The sequence below is a fragment of the Abrus precatorius genome, unplaced genomic scaffold, assembly GCF_003935025.1.
Source record: "Abrus precatorius isolate BTA unplaced genomic scaffold, Abrus_2018 Scaffold5, whole genome shotgun sequence".
NCBI lineage: Eukaryota > Viridiplantae > Streptophyta > Magnoliopsida > Fabales > Fabaceae > Abrus > Abrus precatorius.
In genome coordinates this window covers 12,510,572-12,537,868 of record NW_020874395.1, presented here as the reverse complement: position 1 = coordinate 12,537,868, position 27,297 = coordinate 12,510,572, and the positions used below count along the sequence as shown (strand labels likewise).

At 34.6% G+C, this 27,297-nt stretch overlaps 1 protein-coding gene across 1 annotated transcript in view; it reads left to right on the top strand.

Moving 5' to 3' along the window:
• LOC113866974 (cleavage and polyadenylation specificity factor subunit 1) overlaps positions 1-23,639 on the top strand; it is a 29,078-nt gene extending 5,439 nt beyond the window's left edge. Inside the window, exons 4-26 of the mRNA XM_027501833.1 lie at positions 892-1,027; positions 2,111-2,256; positions 5,024-5,119; positions 5,228-5,280; positions 5,576-5,707; positions 6,253-6,304; positions 6,421-6,540; positions 6,767-6,901; positions 7,065-7,193; positions 7,356-7,433; positions 7,738-7,881; positions 15,203-15,297; positions 15,437-15,633; positions 16,259-17,043; positions 19,432-19,512; positions 19,625-19,690; positions 19,793-19,870; positions 20,610-20,837; positions 20,957-21,088; positions 21,207-21,383; positions 21,686-21,871; positions 22,239-22,621; positions 22,935-23,639. Of these exons, the coding sequence (XP_027357634.1) occupies positions 892-1,027; positions 2,111-2,256; positions 5,024-5,119; positions 5,228-5,280; positions 5,576-5,707; positions 6,253-6,304; positions 6,421-6,540; positions 6,767-6,901; positions 7,065-7,193; positions 7,356-7,433; positions 7,738-7,881; positions 15,203-15,297; positions 15,437-15,633; positions 16,259-17,043; positions 19,432-19,512; positions 19,625-19,690; positions 19,793-19,870; positions 20,610-20,837; positions 20,957-21,088; positions 21,207-21,383; positions 21,686-21,871; positions 22,239-22,621; positions 22,935-23,049 (3,744 nt within the window). The 3' untranslated portion in view covers positions 23,050-23,639. The remainder of the gene's footprint in view (positions 1-891; positions 1,028-2,110; positions 2,257-5,023; positions 5,120-5,227; positions 5,281-5,575; positions 5,708-6,252; positions 6,305-6,420; positions 6,541-6,766; positions 6,902-7,064; positions 7,194-7,355; positions 7,434-7,737; positions 7,882-15,202; positions 15,298-15,436; positions 15,634-16,258; positions 17,044-19,431; positions 19,513-19,624; positions 19,691-19,792; positions 19,871-20,609; positions 20,838-20,956; positions 21,089-21,206; positions 21,384-21,685; positions 21,872-22,238; positions 22,622-22,934) is intronic.
• The last annotated feature ends 3,658 nt before the right edge of the window (positions 23,640-27,297 follow it).

The following is a 27,297-nucleotide window of genomic DNA, read 5'->3' as shown; positions in this document are numbered from 1 at the left end:
CATTTTGGTGGATTTATTGGGAGTAAAGGTGGCAAGGTCTCATTCTGTGTGCTATGTGTGCAATGATTTGGTGCCTTTGGTTAGAGAAATGCCAAAATTTTTTAGTATAGTTTCTTACATTTCTGCTCCTTTTCAATAAAGTGGTTTTCTTGCTTGCCAAGTGATTTTAGGCATATTAATGTAGGATGAGAAAGGGATCCAATTGATGCCAGGCTACCTTTATTATTGTTCATTAATAATTTCAACAACAAACCATGATGTAGACAACCATAATTCTATTTATGGAAGCTTAAGAATTAAGAAATCTTAAAATCAAATAGCATAGCATACCATACGCTGCCTCAAGTCAACTAATTATATGGAATTTAAAGACCCAAGCAACTGCACTGTGAGTTTTCAAAACAAAATAACATTATATAAATTAGTGCAATAATCATTACTCCCATTCTTCAAGGGCATTGCATGTACTCATGGAGCTATTCTGTATTCAGTTGATCTAAAAACTAAAGATCAATGAGAAAGACCTTATGGAGACATTTCGTAAATTGTCCTAATATTTTTTTCATAACAGTTACTATTTGCCCATTAAACTACTAATTCTTGACTTTACAAAAATGTCACATGTCTGTCTTTGAATTGTCAAGTATGGAAAAGATTTACTGCATGTATGTACATCTATTGCTTAAACAATGCCATAGCTAGAATGCTCTTAACTGAAAATGTTGTAAATTAGCGCAGCATTCTGTGATCCGTGTAACTTTTAGAATGTGATTGGTTGAACATCAAATGTGATTCATTTTGTTACTGTACTTTATCTTGGGAAAATTTCTTTATAAGTTATATTTTTTATTGTCTTTTAATTTTTTTCTATTCATGTGTTCTTGTTGTCAGGCTGGTTCTGGTTTAGTTGCGGAGGATGATACCTTGGGTTCTTCAGGTGCAGTTGCTGCTCGTATTGAATCATCTTATATGATAAACCTACGTGACTTGGATATGAGGCATGTAAAAGATTTTATATTTCTTCATGGTGAGTATTATTGTTAGCGTTTCATCTCTTAAGTATGTATTTATTAATGGCAATAATAAATTTGTTTGTTTTTAGGAGAGAGAATTTGGATAAAGTTTTTGATAAAATGGAATAATGGTTGTTGCTAGTAACATCAATGTTAAAAGTTTCTATAAGTATAAAGGTATTCTTAATTCTTTTTTAATTTTGTGGGGTGGGGGAGGGAAAAGAAAACGGGGCCTAATTCCAAAGTAACAAATGAAAGTGAAAAGGAACCATCTTTGGCACAGATGTCTCCTTATCAGCAGTAATAAGCATGGACAGGAATCTTATTAAATTCAGGAGAAAGTTGCAGGCTCCAAGGTGAGCCATCCTGCATATTTATTTCCTTCAGAGTAAGGTGACCACAATTGAGCTCATAACTTTAGTCCATCCATAACAGATGTGACAAAAAAGTGAAAAAAAAATGACTTTTGATATTTAACCTTGCCTTAGTAAACAACATGACACCATGAAAATTTAATTCCTTCAAGTTTGACAGGTCAAAGCTAATATTTGTTTTGGAGAGAAATGGTTAATCATAACTTGGAACCTCATCGTTTTATTTAGAACCCTACTGCATTTGCACATTAATTCCTCAATTGAGAATCAGATAATATAATTTTGTCTTCTATATGCAAGCATTTCAATCCATTCATACCTTATGGAAAGAGACCAACTTTACTTTGTAAATTTAATACACAGTTCATGTGTGTGGTTTATCCCACCATATAAGCATCATTATGTTTATGAATATTGAATATTGACTGTTGGTTCGGTTAAAATGACATGTTTGTTAAATTCATATTCCTGCTTCCTTGTCTTGTACCTTCTTTAATAATTTGAATATGATTAGTAGTGTTGTTTTTGAAGGAAAATCTGAATTGACAAATATTATAATGTATAATCATAGTAAATAATAAAATATAAGAGATTCTTGTGGTTTTATTTCATTTCCTGTTTGATATTTTCTTTGGCTGAAAACATATTAATATACAAAAGTTAGTGTTGTTTTTTATTTAATGAGTCTTTTGAAAGTTTGTTTTTCTTGTTGTACTTGCATAGGTTATATTGAACCAGTAATGGTGATTTTGCATGAATGTGAGCTTACTTGGGCTGGGCGTGTCTCGTGGAAGCATCATACTTGTATGATATCAGCACTTAGTATCAGCACAACTTTGAAGCAGCATCCACTTATTTGGTCAGCTGCTGTAAGTTCAATTAGATGCCTAGATGTCACTTTAACCTCATTTTGTTAAACATGGGCAAAATTTAAGATTTTCAATTTCTTCCCTTACTTCCCCCTGAATGCAAAATCTAAAGCTGGAGTATTTTAAGTTATGGCTGGCTTATTGACTTGTTTATTGGTGACTGCTATCCATTTCTTTCTTGTTTAGATATTTCTTTTTATCTTCATATAATTTTTGGTTTTTTGTGCTCTTAACTAGTAGGCGTAGAATTAAGAGAGAGAGATAAAGCATAGAGAGAGAGACAGATTAGTGTGCTGGAATTAGATAGGTACACTACAATGTGTAGACACTCTTAAATTTATAAGGATACATATGTAACCCTAATGAACCAAGGCCATTATTATAATACTAACATAAACCCTAATTCTAATAAGTCTATTATAGCTATTCATAACACTCTCTCTCAAGCTGGAGCATAGATATTAATTATGCCCAACTTGTGAACACATCTGCTAGTTGGTTGCCTGTCCTACGATGAGAGATGGATATAAGCTTCTGCTAAAGTTTTTCTCGAATAAAGTGATAATGTATTCAATATGTTTCGTCCGTTTATGAAAAATTGAATTTGAGATAATGTATATCATTGCCTGGTTATCACACAAAAGTTGCGTAGGCTTAGTGCTGCCAAATCCTATTTCTTCCAACATATGTTTCAACTATATTAACTCACAAGTAGTCTGAGTCATCGTCCTGTATTTTGACTCCGTACTCGATCTCGATGCAACGTTATGCTTCTTACTTTTTCATGAAATTAAATTACCTTCCAAGAAAATACAGTATCCGGTAGTAGATTTTCTGTCCATAGATCTTGTCCAATCAGCATCAGAAAACGCTTCTATTTGTGCATGTCCATGATCTTTATACACAATTCTTTTTCTTGGTACTTTCTTCAAATACTTCACAATGCGGATTAGTGCTTTCCAAAAAGTATCCGTCAGAGATGACATAAACTGGCTAACAACACTCACTAGAAAAGCAAAATCCGATCTTATGACAGTTAAGTAATTTAACTTGCCTACTAATCTTCTGTATTTTTGTGGATCTGCAAAAGGAACTCTATCTGTTGTTAGTTTCACTCTTGACTCCATATGTGTCTCACATGATTTAGCTGCTTTTAGTCTGGTCTCAGTCAATAAGTTTAAGACATATTTTCTTTGTGAAAAGAAGATTCCTTTCTTGGAATACGTGACTTTAATACCCAAGAAGTATTTCAGAATTCCTAAGTCTTTTATCTGAAACTTGGTTTGGAGAAATTTCCTTAAGTTGTTGATTCTTTCTTTGTTGTTACCTGTAATAACAATATCATCAACATAAAAAACAAGTAAAATACAAATAATGTTAGTCTATTTATAAAACACTGTATGATCATTTTCACTCCTCACTAATTCAAATTCCAGAATCACATCACTGAATCTCCTAAACCATGCTCTAGGTGACTGTTTCAAGCCATATAATGACTTCTTTAAATGACACACTCTTCCACACTCTCCATGAGCAACAAAGCCAGGTAGTTGCTCGATGTATACCTCCTCCTATAAGTCTTCATGTAAGAATGCATTTTTAACTTATAACTAGAATAATGACCAATGATGCATAGGCATAAGAGAGATAAAGATGTGAACAGATGAGAGTTTAGCAGCTGTAGAAAACATATCGGTGTAGTCAATACCATAAGTTTCGGCATATTTTTTTGCAACAAGTCATGCCTTTAGACGAGATATAGAACCATCCAGATTAACTTTCACAGTGTAAACCTACTTACAACCAATAGCCTGTTTTTCCTTGGGAAGAGGAACCAAATCCCAAGTATCATTCGTCTCAAGAGATAACATTTCTTCCTTCATAACATGTCGCCAACCATCATAGTTGAGGGCATCTGCAAGAGTCTTAGGAACAGAAAGAGAGTTTACACCAGCTATGAAGGATTTCACGTAGAGGATAAATGAGCAGACGTCACATAAGATGAAATAGAACAGGTGCAAGATCTCTTACCTTTACTGATGACAATAAAAAGGTCAAAGTTAGACATAAGATCTGTTAACACTTGAGGAGATAATGGTAGAGGTTGAGTACCATCTTGAATATCATTAGGCACGGGGATGTATCATCTGAAGGCTGTTTCGGCCGACGAGAGTAGGTCTGCTCAAAGAATTTGAAATATGTATCAACAGGAGCTAGAGGTGTTACAGGATGTGTAGATTGGACAATAGTATAAGTCAAGAAAGGTTTAACTACTTCATACATGGACTCAAAAGAAGAGGACTAAAAGAATGGAGGACTTTCAAAGGAAGAAACATCATAGGAAATAAAATAACAACCAAGATCAGGAGAAAAATAACAGTAACCTTTTTATGACTAAGAATAACTCAAAAACACACATATGTAACCCTAATGGGTCAAGTCCATTATTATAATACTAACATAAACCCTAATCCTAATAAGTCTATTATAGTTATTCATAATAGTAGGCAAACAAAATTGAATGTGTGTAATAGTTTCTATTATATTGTTTTTGATTTTGGGATAACAAATCACTGCCTCATGTGTGAGATATCTTTTGCAAATGGTTAATCAATGTGTCCATGGAGAATTTCTAATATTTTAAATAATATTTTCTCATGGAAATCATGCATATCTATCAAGTCCAGCATCCTTAACTTCTGATTTTTTTTGCCTCACTTCAAGCTTTTTAAACCATTTTCTTAAATTGCGTCATTTATTTTGCCAGAATCTTCCCCATGATTCCTACAAGCTGCTTGCTGTGCCCTCACCGATAGGTGGCGTTCTTGTAATTGGTGCTAACACTATACATTATCATAGTCAGGTACAATTTCTATAAATATTTAAACAGAACTGAGTATATTTTACATTTGATAGTTTTGATTTACAAGAAAGATAGGGAATACTCTAATTATATAGGTTGTTTTTGCAGTCTGCTTCTTGTGCATTGGCCTTGAACAACTATTCTGTTTCACTTGATAGTAGGTGGTGATTCTTTCTCTGTCTTATACTCTTCTTATAAAAGAGATGAAATTCTAAGCATGGAATTTTACAGTTATTTGAAATTACCTCTTTTCTTCCACGCAGTGTTTTGACATCCTCTATGATGTTTGTTGTTTAACTTCTTCCTGCTGTATTTGGGTGTTAACCTTTATAACCTGAATTACCTTCCTTTTCCTATTTTCATTTGATTCATGTATCATATTATTATGGGAGATATTTCTGTAAAAATTGTTGTGGTGATGATGATCCTGGTGTGCAATGTTCGCTCACATTGCAGTCAGGAGATGCCAAGATCAAGTTTCAGTGTGGAGCTTGATGCTGCCAATGCAACTTGGTTGTTGAGTGATGTGGCCTTGCTGTCAACAAAAACTGGCGAACTGCTATTGCTTACTCTTGTTTATGATGGAAGGTATGTTACTCATCCTTTTTCATCTCCTTTGTTTACATTCTTTATGTTGCTGAGCATATGTTCATTTTAGCTGATTTGCTGGTAGATAATTTAGATTGAGATTACACAAAACTGACGTAGGAATATGCCTTGTACTTTTAGATAACTATTTTTAACATTGTACAATCTTTCAATGTTCTGTTCTTGGCTTCTTGCTGTTGGACTTATGTCTGTCTCTTTATTCCCCTCTTTTGTCATTCTATGATCTTATGCTACTTGTATGAAAGTGGAAGGCATTTCATCTAAATTCTATAGCTGGTTTCTGCACCCACCAGTTTTAATTTGTTTTTGCACCAATGGGAAGTGGTTTTGGTTTGAATTACTTTTTTCTCTAATAGTAAATGGTTAGATGTCTAGACAAATCAATTTTAGGAATTCTAGAGTAGGCAGCATAATTGATCCCTCTTGCAATCATTTTTGCAGTATAATGTGCTCAAAATATTACAAAACACAATTATGATAGATCCTCCTATATACATAAACAAACTAATTTGTTTTCATTTCAGGATTGTACAGAGACTTGATCTTTCCAAATCAAAAGCTTCAGTTCTGTCATCTGTAAGTTTGAAAAGTTTTAACTATTGTGTTGATGTTGTTATAGATTTGAATCTAGCCTTTACAGATTAATTTTCATATTGACTTTATTTCTTTGAATATCTGCAAAATTATGATAGGGCATTACAACAATTGGAAATTCTCTGTTTTTTCTCGCCAGTCGATTGGGGGACAGTATGCTAGTGCAATTTTCTTGTGGATCAGGTGTTTCAATGTTGTCATCCAATCTAAAAGAAGAGGTACATGTTGGTTGTCTTGAACTTCTCTGCTGCCTTTTTTTTCATATATTATTTTAAAAATATTTGTTTCAGTAGATGCAAATAGGCTAATCAAATTCAAGTTTTTTTTTTTGGTTCTAATGTTCTATAAATATTTTCAAGCAAACCAACTGTTATCTTTATCTGTTACTTCTGTGTTCTCTATCTGTGAAGTCATTTATAAAATATTCTCCTGTAATTTTTACAGGTTGGTGATATTGAAGTAGATGCTCCTGCATCAAAGAGATTGCGGAGGTCACCTGATGATGTTTTGCAAGATATGGTTAGCGGTGAGGAACTATCTTTGTATGGATCTGCTCCAAATAGAACAGAATCAGCACAGGTAGCATCTTGTTATGGGTAGAGGCTAAGTCTCAAAGGATATTAATTGGGAATCTAAAGCCTTTTATTTGTTCATCAACAGATTCCTTGTTGACTTTGTTTTGGTTCTCTCTGAAATTCTTTGGCATATTAAACTTCCTGAACTAGTTATGTGGTGGTTGCAGAAATCCTTCTCGTTTGCAGTGAGAGACTCATTGATTAATGTTGGTCCTTTGAAAGATTTCTCATATGGTTTAAGAATAAATGCTGATGCAAATGCTACAGGGATAGCCAAACAGAGTAACTATGAATTGGTCAGTATTTTTATTTGTTAGTACTTTATCTAACCACTTACTTTTACCTTGCTTTGGGGAAAGAGAAAGGGGTGAGGGTGCTTTGGGGGGGGGGGGAGTGAAAAAGCCATTGTGGCACCTTCTTGTATTATTTTGTTTTACATATAATGAGCCACCTTGCAGGTGTGTTGTTCTGGTCATGGAAAGAATGGCTCTCTGTGTGTTCTGCGGCAATCAATTCGCCCAGAAGTGATCACTGAGGTTTGTCCATAAATTCTGTTAATGGAATATATTTTATTATATTAAATATCGCCTTATCTTAATGCTTACATTTAAATTTTAAGTTCCTCTTTGCATCCATATACCAAAAACTACTGGAACTTTAATTCTGGATATTAAATAAATAAAGATGTAAAGTAAATCCATTATTCTCAGATACATCAAACATTTGATTGCGATGTACTACTTTCACCAATCCAGTTATTTTTTGCAATTTGTGTGATTGGTCTGAAAAGTTGCAAATGGCATGGAACATTAACCATTTTCGTGTAATGCATAATTTCAGGTTGAACTTCCTGGTTGCAAAGGAATTTGGACTGTTTATCATAAGAGCACACGCTCTCATAATGCTGATTCTTCTAAGCTGGCTGATGATGATGATGATGAGTATCATGCATACCTTATTATAAGTTTGGAGGCTCGTACTATGGTAATTTTTGTGTTTGGTCTTGGAAGGATAAGCTATGATTCATAAAATGTTAAATCAGAGTTGTTAATAGCACACAATAGTGGCAGTGCATGGCAGAGTGGCCTTCAGCTGCCATAGCGGAGCATTTTCCTGTCACAGCCATCATAGCTATATTTGCTATCCAGAATGTGGCCTTTTGCAGTGCAATAGTGCTGCCACTGTGAAAGATGCCAACTTTTCCTTTCTGCCCTCAAAATGAAGCAGTTTTAAGGGTAAAAAAGATTATTTAACGATGTTATCAATGGCAGACAGCAAAAAAGCTGCCATAAAATTCTGGCTGATGCCATGGCAGGTTATGGCGGAAGCATGTAGTCAATAAAATTATATATATATATATATATACTGAAAAATGTGATATAGAATAAAAAACTAACTACATATGAAAGAAAGAAGGTTTTGAGAAAAAAAGAATAAAATGGTGGTAAAATAGAGAAAAAAAAGCTGAAATTTTAATATAAAAACGGAGAAGGAAACTTGGGAGTGAAAACAGAAAAATAGAATTAAGGAAACAGAATAATAAGGAAAAACAAAAAAATTGGGGGAGTGAAAACAGAATGGGAGAGGGAAAAACAAAATGGAAAAAAATGGAATGAGAGTAAAAAACGGCAAAAAGGTCAAACTGAAAACCAAGTAAAGGAGAAGAGAGAGAGAGGAAAAAAAGAAATGAAATGGAGGAGGGAAATAATGAAGAAAAAAACAAAAAAGTTCGCTCACCAGAAAAATAGACATGCTAGAGCAGTGACAGGTGGTTGCCGGAGACAAAGTTGTAGTTGTCACCAATGTTGAGGAAGGAGAAGAGATTGAGAGACGTTGAGAACAAGAAAAGAGATTGAGGACGAAAAAGAGAGAGACATTCAAACCGAAGAAGAGAGATGTAAGTTGTGAGAGGGAGAAAAAGGAGAAGAAATACATTTTTTTAGGGTTTAGGTGTTTGCGGGTCACTCTGGACTGGGTTGTGTTAGAGACCCGTTTCATTTTTTTCCTTTGAAAAACCACATTTTCTGCCATGGCTGCTAGGTGCATAACAGCTGCCATGGCACCACCATCCTGATTCCTCCATGGTTGTGTCAATTTGGGTGAAAACTGCCACCGACATCTGACATGATGCTGTCATGGCTGTTATTTGACAATACTGCTTTTTAACCATTTAGAAATAAGTTGATTTTCCCTTTTTCCCCTTAAGATGACATAGTTTTGAGGTTTTTCTTATGGTAAAATAGTCTTCCAATTTTCAGACGTAACCCCACCCTTTCCCCACATTTTTCCTCTTCCCGTTTGAGGCTCGCTCCTCTCATCTTTGTCTCTGTTCTGCTTCACAATAATCTCCAGTCCAGCGGAGCCACCCATCTTTGAAGACTTCTCCAGCAAAATCTACTTCCTTTCTTCTTTCTATTCCTTGATTCTGCAGTACTGCCTCTGTGTGTTCTTTGTTGTGTCTTTTAAGTAACAGTGGACTGCTAGCATTGGCATGATCTAATTTATTTACTTGTATATTTTGCTCAAGACCTATGTCTTTTGTTGATAATTATTCATATGCTTTATTTATGAATGTTTTTTGAGCATTATATATACTTAATTATCTGCATATGTAGATATTGTATATCCATATAAAAGAATTTAAAACAGTGGTTATCCTGCTATACACTATTCTATTGTAGATTTTCGAAGGTTTTCTGCTACGCAGCACTATCTGGGATTGATAACTATATTAAAAATATATTGGTTTTTCTCAAAAGTAGGGTAAAAAATTGATATTACTTTCATTGAAACAATGTATAGAATATATACAGCAATCGTATGCTATTTTAGGAAACACTATTAATTCCTATGCTATTCTAGGATCCTTGAATTATGGGATCTTTATTTTTGCATATCTGTACAGATGAACAAATCTTCTAAATTATTTACTTTCTAAAAATACTTTTCGGAAATTATTCTTTCCTAAAACTACTCCGTTTCCCACACTCCCCTCAAGCTGGTGAATAGGCATTTTCCATTCCCAGCTTGGATATAATCCCTTCAAAACTATGGCTGCTCAGTCCCTTGGTGAGGATGTCTGCGAGTTGTTGTTGAGAGGACACATATGGAGTACATATCAAGCCACTATCAAGTTTTTCCTTGATGAAATGTCTGTCTACTTCAATGTGCTTAGTTCTGTCATGTTGGACTGGGTTATGGGCTATACTGATTGCTGATTTGTTGTTGCGATGTAGGCTCATAGGTTCTTCCCATGTTATCCCTAGGTCTTCCAAGATTATTTTAAGCCATAGTAACTCACATACACCTTGTGCCATGGCCCTAAATTCTGCCTCTGCACTGGATCTGGCCACTACACTGTTTTTCGCTCCAAGTCACAAGGTTTCCTCCAAGAAAGGTGCAATATCCTGTAGTAGATCTCCTATCTATAATGGATCCTGCATAATCAGCATCTGTGTAGGCTTCAAGCTTCACATTTTCATTTCTCTTGAATAGAATTCCTCTTCCAGGAGTCCCCTTGAGATACTGTAGGATTCTATGGGCAGCTTGCAAGTGGGTCTCCTTTGGACTGTGCATGAACTGGCTGATTAGGCTTACTGCATAGGCAATGTCAGGCCTAGTATGAGATAAATATATAAGTCTACCCACTAGCTGCTGATACATTTCCTTGTCTACAGTTGCATCCTCTTCTGCACTTCCAAGTTTCAGATTCGGTTCCAATGGAGTGCTGGCAGGTTTGCTGTCTTCCCAGTTTCCTTGAGCAAATCAACAATATATTTCTGCTGAGATATAAATATCCCTTTCTTGGAGTGGGCCACTTCAATTTCCAAAAAATTCTTCAGCTTTCCCAAGGTCTTAATCTCAAACTCTTTGGCCAAGCACTGGCTTAACAGTTTCTGTTCACCTATATCACTCCAAGTCACTATAATATCATCTACGTACACCAACAATACTGTTACTCCCCCTGACTTTGAGTGCTAAATGAACGAATATGGTCCACTTGGCTTTGTTTGTAACCCAGACCTATCATAACTTTAGTAAATCGGCCAAACCATGCCCGTGGGGACTGTTTCAGCCCATATAATGCCTTCTTTAGCTTGCAAACTGTGTTTGCAGCAACATCTCCACCATATCTTGGAGGTATTTCCATATAAATTTCCTCTTTGAGCTCTCCATGTAGAAAAGCGTTTTTTACGTCGAACTGTTGCAAATTCCAATTACAATTGGCAGCAAGAGACAATATTACTCTAACTGTATTCATCTTAGCAACAGGAGCAAAAGTCTCCAAATAATCTACCCCATAGGTTTGAGTGAAACCTTTGGCAACTAGCCTTGCCTTATATCTCTCAATTGCTCCATCAGCCCTGTATTTTATTGTGTAGACCTTACAACCGACTGGTCTCTTACCATCCAGCAGAGTAACTAACTCCCAGGTGCTGTTTTTTTTTCAGCGCATACATCTCAGCATCCATTGCTTGCTTCCATTTTTTTTGTCAGACAAAACCTCAGATTGGGTAGTAGGTGTGGTTGAAATGTTTAGGTTTACAAGGAAGGTTTTATGGGTAGGGGAGAAATTTTTACAGGACAGGTAGTTGGAGAGAGGATACAGTGGGTGTTTGGTGCATTCCCTCGTTCCTTTTCGAATAGCAATCGGAAGGTTGAGGTCATTAATCTGTGTTTTGGTTTCAACCTGCATAGTTGAAGAATCAAAGGGTATTACCTCTATTTGCAGAGCCGGATTGGACTCTTGGACATGGGTTGAGCTTGGAATGGCCTTTTTCTTTCTTGAATACACCAAGTTTTTTTCCATACCTTGTATCGGGTACAGCTTCAAAACCTCCTTATTCTGATTCATGATCACCTTCACCTTCAATATGGTCAGGTAAGGATTCAAAAGTTAAGTTAGGGAGGACAAAATTTGGGCCAGACTGTGTTTCCTTATCTTCACCAAGATTCTCCCCTTGAAGATAAGGTTTACTAAAATAGCCCTCTTGTTCATTGAAAGTGACATCTCGAGACACACAAAATTTTTTGGACTGTGGATGACAGCATTTATAACCTTTTTGGGTAGAAGAGTAACCCACAAAGACACACTTCAAGGATTTAGGATCAAGTTTCCCCCTATTGGTACTATGAATATGAACAAAGGAGACAACCAAAAATTTCACGTTTTGAGATTGTTGGTAGTGGACAGATTTGGATAGAAAGATGACAAAACTTCCATAAGACTTTTTGATCCTAAGACACTCGAGGGTAATCTATTGATGAGATGGCTTCTCCCCATAGTGTTTTGGAACATTATTCTGAAATAGTAATGCCCTAGTTTGATTAAGGATATGCCCATTTTTCCTTTCCACAATCCCATTTTGCTGTGGTGTTTTGACACAGGAAGACTCATGAATTATTCCTTCCTTTTGGCAAAAGGAAGTAAGGACATGATTGAAATAATCTTTAGCATTGTCGGATCGAAGCTTCTTAATGTTAACACCAAATTGGTTTTTCACCATGATGAAAAAATTTTGAAACACTGAGTTGACTTCAGATTTTTGTTTAAGTAAGAAAACCAATGTGACTCGAGTACAATCATCTATAAAAGTGAGAAACCACCAAGCACTGGACACGTTTGGAATAGTGGAGGCCCCCCAAACATCAGTGTGAACAAGATAGAAGGAAAATGTGCTAATTTTACTACTAATCGGAAAAGGTACACGCTTATGTTTAGCGAATTGACACACGTCACAATGAAAACTCTCAACATTTATTTTGTGAAATAAAGAGGGAAACATAACTTTGAGGATTCTAAAGGAGGGATGTCCTAATTGACGATGATAAAGTATGACTTTTTCTCTGTTGGTTAACACATATTCTGAGTTGAAGGAGTGACAAATTCTGCCTTGGCTGGATAGACTACGATCTTCAAGGAAGTAGAGGCCATTCCATTCTCTAGCATGTCCTCCCCGAATCCTTGTCCTGAAAAACACAATGATGGGTGTGAAATACAACCTTACATGACAAGTCTTTGGTGAGTTTTTGAATGGAAACTAAATTGGTGGATAATTTTGGGACCTTGAGAACATTTTTAAGGGTAACTGAGGGGTTGATTTGAACACTTCCACAACTAGCTGCAGTTATAAGAGTTCCATCAGCTGTGGCAATTTTCCTATTATTAGGGCATGGAGAGTATGTGGAGAAGAGTTTGGCTAATGGTGTCATGTGGTCAGTGGCTCCAAAGTCTAGGATCCAGTATTGGTTAAAGTTTGTATCTGAGACATTTAGTCCAAAAGAAAAAGGAAACTCACCTGAGTATGTCAAGGAACACGCACCTGTAGGTTTTTCTAATTTGTTGAGAAAGATTCTCACCTGTTCTATCTCATCTTGATTGAGGTTAGCAACAGTTTGGACAGTAACTTCTAGTTTCCTTTCCTCAATTGTTTCAGCAGCAATATAAGCTTGTCCTTCCTTCTTTGAGGAGTTGCCTCTGTGTCCTCCTTCTCGGTCTCTGTTTGGAGGTTTCCCATGCAGTTTCCAGCACTTCTCTCGGGTATGGCGTGGTTTATTACAGTAGGTGCACCAAAGATCATCTTTCTTCTCTATGCGTGTGAATCTTCCTTTCATTTGTTCAGCCACCATAGCAGTTTTCTACTGCAGGAATATCCAACATGAGACTCCTACTTTCTTCACTTCTAACAATTGCCACTGTTCCATTGAAGCATGGTACCTTCGGTTTTCCCAAGATTTGAATCCTTACTTAATCAAATTCAGAATTCAAACCAACAAGGAAGTCATACACCCTGTCCTGTTCAATATATTCTTTCCGAATTGCTGTATCCTTAGAACATTTGGTTTTTATGACCCTATAATGGTCCAATTCCATCCACAGAGACTTCAGCTGATTGGCATATTCAGTAACAGTCCTATTCCCTTGTTTTGCTGCCAAGGTTTTTACTTTTACATCATATACTTGGGCAGCATCTTTGGCTTTACAGTAGGTTTGCTTTAAAGCATCCCAAATCTCTCTTGCTGAGTTAAGGAACATACAAGTATCAGTTATTTCTGAAATCATTGAATTCCAGAGCCAAGCCATAATCATTAAATCCTCCTCATCCCATTTAGTAAACTTGGGATCTTCCTTTTTAGGTGTAGTTTCCATCAGGTGACCTGACTTCCCTTTTCCCTTGAGTATGGTGCGAACAAGCAGGGCCCACTTCAATTAATTTCTTCCGTCCAAACAATACATAGGGTGAATATTCTGTAGCTCTCTAGTCTGTTGGGATTGGATATCCCCTTTTTCTGGGGTAGGGTTCATGACTTCTTCACTTGACATTATGCAGGTAGAGTCGCAAAATCACTAGAGGTTGAGAGAGCAGAAAACGGGGTATGTCTGCGATCAAGGCCCAGGGAATTTAGCAGCAATGTAGGCTACCGTCTTAGGGTTAAGAGTGCGCAGACAGAGCCCCCTAGGTCGGGAGCTCTGATACCATCTCAAAAGTAGGTTAAAAAATTGCTATTACTTTTATTGAAACAATGTACAGAATTTATACAACAATCGTATGCTATTTTAGGAAACACCATTAATTCCTATGCTATTCTAGGATTCCTTGAATTATGAGATCTTTATTTTTGCATATCTGTACAGATGAACAAATCTTCTAAATTATTACTTTCTAAAAATACTGTTCAGAAATTATTCTTTCCTAAAACTACTTCGTTTCCCAGAGGTTTTAATGTTATTTGTGGATGGAATTTCTAGTTAAATCACTTGGGGTAAGGTATTCAAGTATTACATCAATGCCTAAACAAAATGGTAGGGACGTAACATCGGGCTCCTTATATGTTTGTTTGTTTGTTTTCATTGTTGCTGGAAAGGGGTTATAGTTGCCCCCATCATACATATGACGTATGAGTAACAGTCCCTATCAATACCACATTTCTGAGATAGTTGGTTGTATTTGCAATAAAACTTTTCTTTCAACTTAATAGGTAATTTACAATCAGTTTGCAACAAGCTTCAACATCAAATTCCATGAATGGAGAGGTTTTGCTTCAAAGTTTCCTAGATGAAGTTTCTTTTTAGCATCTTGCAGCATCTTTTTTCTCCCTCTTTGTTCCTTTTTAATTTCTCTCATACTGTCTTTATCCTTTTTTCTATTTTCTCATAATAGTGTCCTTTTTAAGCATTTTGTGCACTAGATTTCTTCATTCTGGTACTTCAATTGATTTTTTCACATCACAAATGCTAGACAATAGATGCGATAATATGTTTACTTACAAAGTCTCAATGACTTTTTTTGCCTGTCATGATTAGGTACTAGAAACAGCTGACCTTCTGAGTGAGGTTACTGAAAGTGTTGACTATTATGTTCAAGGAAAAACACTTGCTGCAGGGAATTTATTTGGAAGGTAGGTCACTATCTTAACTTGTTATTTTGCTTCCTTTTGTTAGATCATTACGATTCTGCTGGGATTTTCTGTTTGTTGTCAGTTATTGATTTTTTATTGCTTGGAGATGTAACTAATGCTGTCCTTGTTATGTTCATAGGCGTCGAGTTATCCAAGTCTATGAGCGTGGTGCTCGAATTCTAGATGGTTCTTTTATGACCCAAGATGTAAGCTTTGGAGCTTCTAATTCTGAGTCTAGTTCTGCTTCTGAGAGTGCTATAGCACTTTCTGTTTCTATAGCTGATCCATTTGTCTTACTGAGAATGAGTGATGGAAGTATTCGACTTTTGATTGGAGGTAAATTTTTGTTTAGTTATTTTTGTTCAAATAAATTAAATTTATTAACTTTAAATTTCTCTTTCATAATTCTCATGATCAATTTGTCCTTATTTTTTTTGTCACTAGTATGCTTGTATTACCTATAGTGTTTGTTTTTGTTGAGATCCTAAATCAATTACAGATAATAAAGCTTATAAAAGTTTAAGCTTAAGCAATCCTTCATGGGCTAGATTTAAGGGTTAAGTCTAGCCTAAATTTAAGATGGCATGAAAGCCTATTGTAGATTTGATGTTGGGCTACTGGCTACCCTTGATTGTAAAACCAAAAACAACCTGACCCTGTGAATTTTCCAATGCAGCCTACTTGGTCCTGCAACTTTCCTAGTGCAATGTACTTGGTCCAATGACTTTCCCAATGCAATATAAAAGAAAGTCCTACAATCTCTATGCTCTGAATGTTCAATTCTAAGCTGAAGAGGTGTGTTGAGAGATCCCAGACCAATTATAGATGTTACCAAAATAGAGCTTATAAATGCCTAGACAATCCTTAACTCATAAGCTAACTTATTGACTTGAGTTAGGCCTAGCCTAAATTTTTGAGTTCTCATAATTTTTATTCTTGTAATAATTTTTGTTCAATACAGATCCTGGTTCCTGCACCATTTCTGTCACTTCTCCGGCCTCATTTGAGAGTTCCAAGGGATCAGTTTCTTCATGTACACTGTATCATGATAAAGGACCTGAGCCATGGCTAAGGAAGACTAGTACTGATGCATGGCTTTCTACTGGTGTTAGTGAGGCTATTGATGGCACTGATGGTGCAGCTCAGGACCATGGAGATATTTATTGTGTTGTTTGTTATGAAAATGGTGACCTTGAAATATTTGATGTGCCCAATTTCAGTTGTGTTTTTTCTGTGGAAAATTTTATGTCTGGGAAGAGCCACCTTGTTGATGCTCTGATGAAAGAGGTGTCAAAAGATTCTAAAAAAGATGATATAGGTTCTGATGGAGCGGTCAGCCAAGGGAGGAAGGAAAATGTACCCAATATGAAGGTCGTAGAGTTGGCCATGCATAGATGGTCTGGGCAGCATAGCTGTCCATTTCTTTTTGGGATTTTGAGTGATGGAACAATTCTTTGTTACCATGCTTACCTGTATGAAAGTCCTGATGGTACTTCTAAAGTTGAGGATTCAGCATCAGCGGGAGGATCTGTTGGTGTTAGCAGTATCAGTGTTTCCAGGCTTAGAAATTTGAGATTTGTTCGTGTGCCCTTGGATGCATATGCTAGGGAGGAGACATTAAATGGATCCCCTTGTCAACAAATTACTATATTCAAGAATATTGGTAGTTATCAAGGATTCTTTCTATCAGGGTCAAGACCGGCTTGGGCTATGGTGTTGAGGGAACGACTTCGTGTTCATCCACAGGTCAGAACAAATTCTCCTTTATATAATTATATCTGTTACAGTTATCAATTTGGTTGTGCTAAAATGGCTTTTTTACATATGTTCTTGGGTGATTCCTCTGAGGGTGACAATTTTAAATGTATGTCATCTTTCTTAATTGCAATGTTATCAATGGCATAAACCAAAAAAATTGCTATAAAGTTATGGCGGCTGTCATGGCGAATTATAGCACATTTATGGCGGATATAATAAAATATATAAAAAATGTTATAGGTCACAGAAATTTAATATAAATGCTCAAGAAATTCTCAATATTACATCATCATTATTCCAAGTAACAGTGTAAAAGAGAAAAACACTGCAGCATGGATGTTATATTAAACAAAAAACACTAAACAAAGCTTGAACAGCAAAACAGAGGATGAATAGCAAAACAGAACGCAAAAATGATCAGTGACTAGTAAAATAGAGCTCAAACAGAAAAGTAAAATAGATGCCGGAAAAGATGATTTCTCCGGTGAACAGAAAAGCAAAGGAGATGCCAGAAAAAACTGATTTTTCCAGCGAAATGGAGTGGGTGAGTATGGGAGAAAGTGCTACGTTGATGTTTCAACTTTTCATGCAGAGAGGAAGAGTGTGGAGGAAGGTGAAATATATGTTTTATTAAAGGTAAATGACCTTTCTACCCTTAAAAATAATTAAAAAAACCAGAAAAGAGTTTCTTCCTTTCCCCAGAACAGAAACCCAAGCAGCCCAGCAGAATAGAAGAGAAAGAGATCTCAGCAGAGAGCACAGAGAGAGATCAGCAGAGAGGAGAGAGAGAGTGAGATCTGGGGAGAAGAGAGGAAGAAAACCTTAACTTTAAGGGTTGGGTTGTCTGGACAGGATTGGGTTGCTGGCCGAAACTTGCAAAAAAAATCCATTTTTCTACCAAAAACGCCATCTTTCCGCTGTTTCTGCCATGGCTGTCGTTACTGCCATGTGCGGCCACGCCACACCATACCTGTAATGAGGTCTCTCAAAACCGCCATGCCATTCCACCATGGCGTCGCCATAACTGTTTTTTAACAACACTGCTTAATTGTAATTAGCATGTTCAATGAACATGCACTAGAGAACTGAAATAAATTGGATCTGTTTTAAAAAGTATAAGAGCATGCTTTTCAACATGGTTGTAGCTAAATGGTTATTAGGAGCTATTACCTAATGGGGTTTACGTATGACATTTGACTTACAATTATGAAACTGTGCAACTTTAATTTTGTGATTCAACGCAAACATCTGCTCTGCCAGTGAGATGGTCTGCCCCTGGTGAGCTTGACACTCATTTTTAAATTAAAAAACTATAATCTGGTTGTTATCTCAAAATTATTACTTGCTTCTTTGAGGTGTGGATGCACTGTGTCTTGTGGGTAGATGAATTGTGCCTTGCTGCACAACCATAATGGAAAATGTTGGGGGATTTTTGCTTCGCTGTTAATAATTATTGGTTTTCAATTGTTCTCTATGAGCATGCTTGTATTTTGTTCATCTAAGTTTCCTTTAGATGTTTCTTGTTTTATGAACATTCTTTTCAAAAGTCTTTTTTTCTTATTATGATTTATGAGTTCTGTGGCCTTTTGGTTCCCCTCTTCAACAGCAGAAAAACAGTAATCTTCTTCCTTTTGTCCATCATCTGAGGATTTTGGAATCCTTAATAAAAAAGGAGGTTTCTGAAATTGCTTTTTCCTTTTAATAACTTGCAAAATAGCATCCCTGGTGAATAGTATATAATATGTCCCAAGATTTTTATCTTAAAGGCTAAAGGAACAGTGCAGCAGAGTGCTTTGCTGTCAACATATCCCTCAGGAGTGAAGATTGTTGAGACTTGAGATTATATAGCTTTCTCCATTTCTGTTTTGAAATCTACAGCTTCCCCCCTTTTGCATAAAAAGAGTATCTGCTTAATGCTACTAATCAATTATCTTAATCTTTTCTTGAATGTCTCTGTTATCTTAATCTTAATATAATATAATACAAATGCACTTGCACAGAGGTTTAAAAGCTATGAATAATGGACAGGTGCCTGACATAATTTTATTTTTATTTTTTTTATCCCTTTTGATGAAATCTTTTTAGAACATAATTATAATTATATAGCCTTTTACTCTGGATGGTGCTTATGTTTACTGTAGTCTTGTGACCTTGGCAGTTAATGTAATAGGCTCTTCAATGGGGATTACTCCCAATTGCGGGTGCTATATACCAGTTGTTGATTAAACTCATCTTGTTTGAGCCATCACATTGGATGATTGTATTTTTTGGCTTAGTTTTTTCTGTAAATGAAAATTATAATTCATTTTGTTTTGTTAATATTTCAATACAGAGAAGAATTTTAACAAATTATCTTACTGTTTTCTTCTGTGTCAGCTATGTGATGGGTCTGTTGTTGCTTTTACTGTCCTTCACAACGTGAACTGCAATCATGGACTCATATATGTGACATCTCAGGTACAGATGATACCTTCCTTGTATGGATAATTTATCACAAACTAGATCTATAATTTCAGCTAACTTTTATTGATTTATTTACTTAATTGGTTTTTGGGTATCTTCTTTATAGGGTGTTTTAAAGATATGCCAGTTGCCTTCTGGCTCAAACTATGACAGCTACTGGCCTGTACAGAAAGTGGGCTTTCTTCTTGTCAAGTTTATGTGTCCTTTCATTTTGTAATATTGATTTTCTACCTGATTTGATTGAACCTTTTCTAATATGTGATATCATCTTTAGATTCCACTAAAAGCCACTCCACATCAAGTAACATACTTTGCCGAAAGGAATTTATATCCACTTATTGTCTCATTTCCTGTAAGTACATTTCTTTTTAATTTTTTACTTTTAAATTTGCTAGCAATGTTCAAGAGCATAATCGATAGGCTTATGAGGTTATAGTTATTACTCATTTAGGAATAATCACAACCTTAAACTTGGATGTATGTAGGTGTTTGGATTTGCTTGTTTTTGGAAAATTGTCTTTTTTTTTTTTTTCTTTTGCAGCATCTGAAAAAGTGTTTGAACAAAAGAAAATTATTATTTCTCAAAGTTAAGCCGACACAAACATGGCAAAAATATTTAATGATCCTAGCTTTTCTAAGTACTTATACATAATATGTTTGTGAGTTGTTTCCAACTTTTAATCCAAGAACATAAAATTAATCCTTCTTATAAAGGTTTTTCCATTTATGTATATGTTTTGACAAGCTTTATGTCAACTACCGAAGGTCTAACACAACCCTCCTCCTTTACCCAGGCTTGGGACTGGCTATATGGGACCATAGTCCTGATTAATACTTGTGTTCTATCTTGTTCATACACTCCTATTGTAGTGTTTTTTAACCAATGTGGTTCATTTCAATATTTATGCGATTGAGAATTGCTGTTTATTGATGTTATTTTGTTGGATTGGTATTCAATGGGTTTTTTTCCTGCTCAACTGGATGAATTGTCCTTTGTTTGTTATTAAAATTTAGATGGAACAATTATTCTTCTTTGTCACAGATTTTTTATTTAGGTAGTGACAAACATTTTAATCTGTCATTCTAATCAGGTTCTTAAGCCACTAAATCAAGTTATTTCTCTGGTTGACCAAGATGTCAACCATCAGAATGATAGTCAGAATTTGAATTCTGATGAGCAAAACCGCTTTTACCCTATTGACGAATTTGAGGTTCGCATTATGGAGCCAGATAAATCTGGTGGCCCCTGGCAAACAAAGGCAACAATTCCTATGCAAAGTTCTGAAAATGCCCTTACTGTGAGGATGGTTACTCTGCTGGTAATGTTTTTTCCTTTGGTTTTCAAAGCAAGCTGAATGCTGAATATGGTAATGCAATTGAGGATGCTGATTGCTGCTCGACTTTGTTAATTTTTTTGTGAAATCGATCTTCATTGTAGAATACAACCTCAAAAGAAAATGAAACGCTTTTAGCCATTGGTACTGCTTATGTGCAAGGAGAGGATGTTGCTGCAAGAGGACGTATCCTCTTGTTCTCTTTGGGGAAAAATACTGATAATCCACAAACTCTGGTATCCTTCAGAATGCATTCTTCTTCAAAAAGTGACCAAAAAATTGTTGTCCTTTTACTCTTAATTTTGGGTGATGTGTTTGTTTGGCCATTATTACAAATATTCATCTTCTTTACAGGTTTCAGAGGTGTACTCAAAGGAATTAAAAGGTGCTATATCTGCCCTGGCCTCACTTCAGGGCCATTTATTAATAGCATCGGGTCCAAAAATTATTCTGCACAAGTGGAGTGGTACTGAGTTGAATGGTATTGCATTTTTTGATGCACCACCATTACATGTTGTGAGCTTAAATATTGTAAGTGATATATCTCAAATCTTTTATCCATCTGATAAAATTTCCATTGGAAATGACATGCTAAGTGTGGTTACTTGCCTCTATTTTGAATCTTCTGAAGTTTCTCTTATTTAATTTAATTTTCTGTAGGGTGAAGTTGAAATTTATTTCCAGTTTTTTTCAAGAGTACTGATCTTTGAATGCTTGATATGATACAATGTTGGAAAGTGGCAGAGTGAAAAAAACATAAATGATACTTGTATGTTATCAAATGATTATTTTTTCCTCCCTCTGTTGATTGATATCTGTTAACATTTTTGTAGGTAAAGAACTTCATCCTCATTGGTGACATCCATAAAAGCATATACTTTCTTAGTTGGAAAGAGCAGGGTGCTCAACTGAGCTTATTAGCCAAGGATTTTGGTTCTCTTGATTGTTTTGCAACAGAATTTTTGATTGATGGAAGTACTCTCAGTCTCATGGTTTCAGATGATAAAAAAAACATCCAGGTTTGTCGTAAAATTGATTGGCAATTATTGTTTTCCATTTATTTATTGTGATGTGAGTCTACTTGTTTTTGAAAGATAACTGGTAAAATGTGAAATTCTTTTAGTTGAAAATTGGTTTTCCTAGATAATATAAAGCATAACCTCCATTTTTATTTTGACTTGTGTCTATAAATTTCATTTATGGTGTGGTGGGGTGGTGGGAAATTCCAGTTTAGTTTCTATTGGAAAGTGCAGTTTGACTAAAGACTAAGTCCTGTCCCTGAATGTTGTAGTCTTAAGTCATCATTGTTGAGTTTATTGTGTTTATTTTTATTTATTCTCGTCCTTTTTGTTAAGACAAATAACCTTTGTATTGTCTGGTGTGCAGATTTTTTACTATGCACCGAAGATGTCTGAGAGTTGGAAAGGACAGAAGCTTCTTTCAAGAGCTGAATTTCATGTTGGTGCCCATGTGACTAAATTCTTAAGGTTGCAGATGCTATCCACTTCTGATAGAACTGGTGCTGGTCCAGGCTCGGATAAAACCAATCGATTTGCCTTATTATTTGGTACCTTGGATGGCAGTATTGGTTGCATTGCACCTCTTGATGAAATCACTTTTCGCCGACTGCAATCTTTGCAGAGAAAGCTTGTTGATGCTGTACCCCATGTCGCAGGCCTAAACCCAAGAGCTTTCAGACAGTTTCGTTCAAATGGAAAGGCCCATCGGCCTGGCCCTGACAGTATAGTTGACTGTGAGCTGCTATGCCAGTAAGTTTATCTTCACCCAAATGAATATGTATGTGCTATTGAGAAATGGATATCTAACTTTTAAGAGTTCTAATAAAAAAAATAGTTGTTATTCAATACATGTTGAAAAGTTGTGTTTGACATCAAGAATTTAATGGCTATATAAAATGCATGAACTTGCTTCATCACTCTCTGATAGCCTATCCTGTTAAAAGCTGCATCTTGTATTTACAGACCTTCAGATATTTACAGCCCTCTCTTTTTATATTTCATCAATAATATTTGGGTTCCTTGTTTTGAAATGTAAAATGTGCCTTGGTCTGCTTTTTTACAGTTATGAAATGCTTCCATTGGAGGAACAGCTTGAAATTGCTCACCAGGTTGGAACAACTCGATCACAAATTCTCTCAAATCTAAGTGATCTGTCTCTTGGAACAAGCTTCTTGTGAACACAACAATCTTTTATAGATCAGGGAACTGTGCTGGCCATGTTTTCCCAAGTTCTTGGCATTTATTTATTGTGATTCAATTGCATCTTATTGTCACAATTAAATGGTTTACCATGTTGAAGGCTTGGGTAAGTTGTTAGATTGTAGCCAAACTATCTTAGTGTCTTTGCAAGCAGTGAATGGAGACAGTCCTTGGATAGTCATCCAAAACTGATTCCAATGTAATTTTCATGTCTTGTACATCAAAAAGATTAAATTGTCTTGTCCTTCAACCTATAGTCATCCACTTGGGAGAAGGAGTCTGTCTAATGCTCAAATAGGACGAGGTGGATGTAACGTGAATTTTGTTCACCTAAAGAAGCAAATAGGAAAACTAACCACTAGAAGCTCAGATGTACTTTTCTGGATGACTGTTGAGAATTCTTTGTAAGATGTATATTTTTTTTTGTGCACATCAAAATATGACAGTTCAGTCAAGTATGATATTTAGATATAACCGCCATGTCTCAGAATTAACAATTTTGTTTTCCATTCGAATGATATGAAACCTGATTAATTGTACATGTATGTATTGGACTGCATATTTGTTTTTGTTGGTATAGTCACAAACAAAATTTTGCCTACAGTCATCAAGAAATATAGTCTTCTATTGGCATGCATTAGAACGTATGCAAACAGAATCAAATGCACACTTCCTATGTTTTTTTAGTGAATGCTTGTGCAGGTGGGAGCCATTGATGCATAGGTGTGAGCAAGTGATGTAATAAAAGGTTCTCAATGAAAATGAAAATTAGAAAGTCGATACACTTGAATGAACTTAATTATACTTATGCATTTTAGTTTAGATTGGGTGTGATTTTGTTCTTTGGAATTTTTTGAGTTAATTAAGTTATTTTATTTTTAAAATTATGAAAATTTGGTTTTTGTATTATTTTTCTCTTATTTAAAACTTAATTCTTTTTCTCTACTAATCTTTGTAAGTTGAATAGTTTAACTTTTATTTGTTTTAAAATTTATAAATAAAACATCAAATTCCAAATTTCTCCCTTTTTAAATTTTAATATCATATCTTATAATGTTTTTTTTCAAATTAATTAAATTTGGTTATACTCTTGAGTTATAAATGACGTCTTTTTATTTATATTAATTAAATTTATAATTTTTTTTAATTTTATTTTATAGATACGAGAATACCTACAACGGATCAAAGTTAGTTATTGTCTTTTAGTGATAGTGTTTCAAAAGGAATTTGGTTCGTTTTATATTATTTATGAGCTAACAATCATTGCATGAGATGATATATCATTATATAACAGGAGAGGGGAAGATTTAATATTGGTGTGAATGGTAGCCAAATGCCTTTTTACGATGTAATATTTGTCGATTTGTTAAGTTAAATTTCATATAAGTCGTTGGTATTTGTTTCACCGTTTCATGCTATAAGAGGTATATGCAGACCAGTTGAAACATCAGGATGAGGCTACTCCAATATATTTAGCCACTGCCCCTCTCTTCCTTCGTTCCTCTCTTTGATACCATAGATTTAGAGTGATCAATCTCTAGTATTGTTGGAAGTTGGTCAACTTTAAATTAAAATTATACTAATTAGCATCCTTCAAATTATTTTATTCAGTCTAGACCAAAACGTGTTTATCGGTTTTTACATTGGAAATCATATAACCGATACTTTTCAAGAATAACTATAGTCCATTTATGATTGTATGTTTACATAGGATGTATATATGATGCATCTAGTAAAAAAAATCATTTTTATGCAAAGGTAGGAGTAATTTTTACCTGTACAGTAGTACATAGATAATCAAAATTAAATATTTACTAAAATTATATTGTTAGTTTAAAAATTCACATGACATTTTTAAAATATTACAATTATTCATGATAAGATTTGATATTTAATATTTATTTTTTTACAGTCTTTCATTAGATATATTCTCTCTATCTATCAATAAACCTGCCTTAATGTACTGTTTTGGATAATATATTAAAGCCATTAACATAAATAAAGTGATAGTTGAAAGTTAAGTGGAAAATTAGGAGTTGACTCGACATGTGTATTAATAAAATGAAGATGACGATGCAGTTTGGCTCAAGATGGCTGAAAGCCTCTTCCATTTTGGTTTGTTTGAAAGCGTTTGTCGTGTTATCCATTCTGCTGATTAGCTTTTTCGGTATTGCAGCTATTTCACACACACACTCATTTCTTTTACACGCAAACGATAGTGAGTTAGGCAGATTCTGATTGCAAATTTGCAATTCAGTAGATCAATCACAAACTCTTAGGACTCAAATCATTATTTAATTAATTAGTGTATAATTGTTTTAAAATGCATTCATTTTTATCATGACTTTCACAATTTTACACATGATAAATCAAATTTAGAATACTGTGCCTAAATAAAATAATCCCAAAATAAAATAAAATCCTAATAAAATAGTTAGTGTTAAACTTATCATTTTTTGACAGAAGTGATAAATTAGCATGAATATTATGAATCAACAATGACGATATACATGATGTATCGACAATGTTCATCAATCTCTTTCATCAACAGTTTTGTATAAGAAATAAATGTTGACAAAAAAAAGGTGTTAGAAACAAATGCATGTCATTAGTATATGTCATACTAGTAGCTTTATTTCAAATGTCTATATTAATTTATAAAAACAATATTAATGAGATTAAATTTAATAATTACTATGTTTTTGGAACATGACATTTTTTATAGTCAGAAAACTCTTTAATTTTATTTTTGTTTAATATATAGGTCTAATAATTCAACCATCGAGGTATGATTCAAAATGTTTTTTATATGTAATACCAAAAATAGAAGTTGGGATTGATAATCATAATCAAGAACACTCTGGAGTCTACCTTACAATCAAAGTATATTTCAAAATGTACGTTTGGTGCAAAGCAAGCTAGTTTAAGACGTACGTCTAGTCTAATATTAGGGGTTTGATGATGAAGATTCCATGATTGGGGTTAATTTGTATATCATTGGGAATGTCAAGAAGATGGGTATTGAAGAACAATATGGGTTGTCCAAATGTGTATGGAGTGTTGTGGGAAACGTGATGGAAAAGAAAAGAATTCTCAACTCTAATCTCTAAAGATGTTAGCTCTTACTTTATTTAGGAGAAAAAACCCAATTAGGTAACTTTATAAATAACAATCATTTTCATGGGGTCATATTGATGTGGTGGTAGCTGTGATGGATGGAGCTGTGTGTGGATGGCCTCTCACTGTTTTTTTTTTTTTTTTTCTCTTTCCTTTATTATCAAATAACTTTATACGTGAAATTTTATATACTTTTTTTTATTTTTCTTATAGATATTCATCTTAAAAATAAAAAGAGAAGATTAAAGTTGCCGCCTAAAATTATATAAAAATCGTTTTCTATTACCAAAACTAGAAGATTTATTAGACCTTTTGCCAAACAAAGCTTTTCATCTTTCCAAACATACCGTTTCAGTACAAGCATTCTAAATCGAACCAATTGAAGTTAAAATTGAAAAAGCTAAGATGAAATGTTCCAAAATCAAATTGATCATAAATCTAAAGATTGAGAGAGATTGATTGGATATTAATTGGACTATGTGATTCAAACTTTAGAATTAATCTAATAATACTAATGATTACATACTTCTTATTACATAACACAAAGTTTATTAAACCACTGGCAAAATCTGGTTAGAAATAAAGCAAAATCATGAAGGACAACAAGGGCCTTGGTGGCACACCATAAACAAACCAACCACAATGGTAACACCAAACTGAAGCCAACAATAATACAAAGATGAAAATCTATTAGCATTTTCAAATCATATCCATCTTTCCTTTGTTTGAACATTCATCTTCCACTGCAGGCACCAACAAATTTAGAGAGTTTAAATTAGTTCTTGCCATTCTCTCTCTTCATGTTTGTGCCTTTAAACTCACCACCAGAGAACACTATTCTTGTAGATAATAATATATGGTAGTGTGCCCGCAGTTTTTTCCTATTTAAATATTCAGCTTTTTTTAATACATTTAAGAGTATGTAATTAAAACTGATATATAATAAAATATTATTATTAGAAATTATAAAATTTAATGTATTGATAATATCATAATTTTTATTAAAAAGTATTATCTATTATTTTTTGTCATGTGTCTATAAACATATATTAAAATAACCTAAATATTTTGTGCTTTATTATCCTCTGCGTTACGAAAGAGGTTAATTA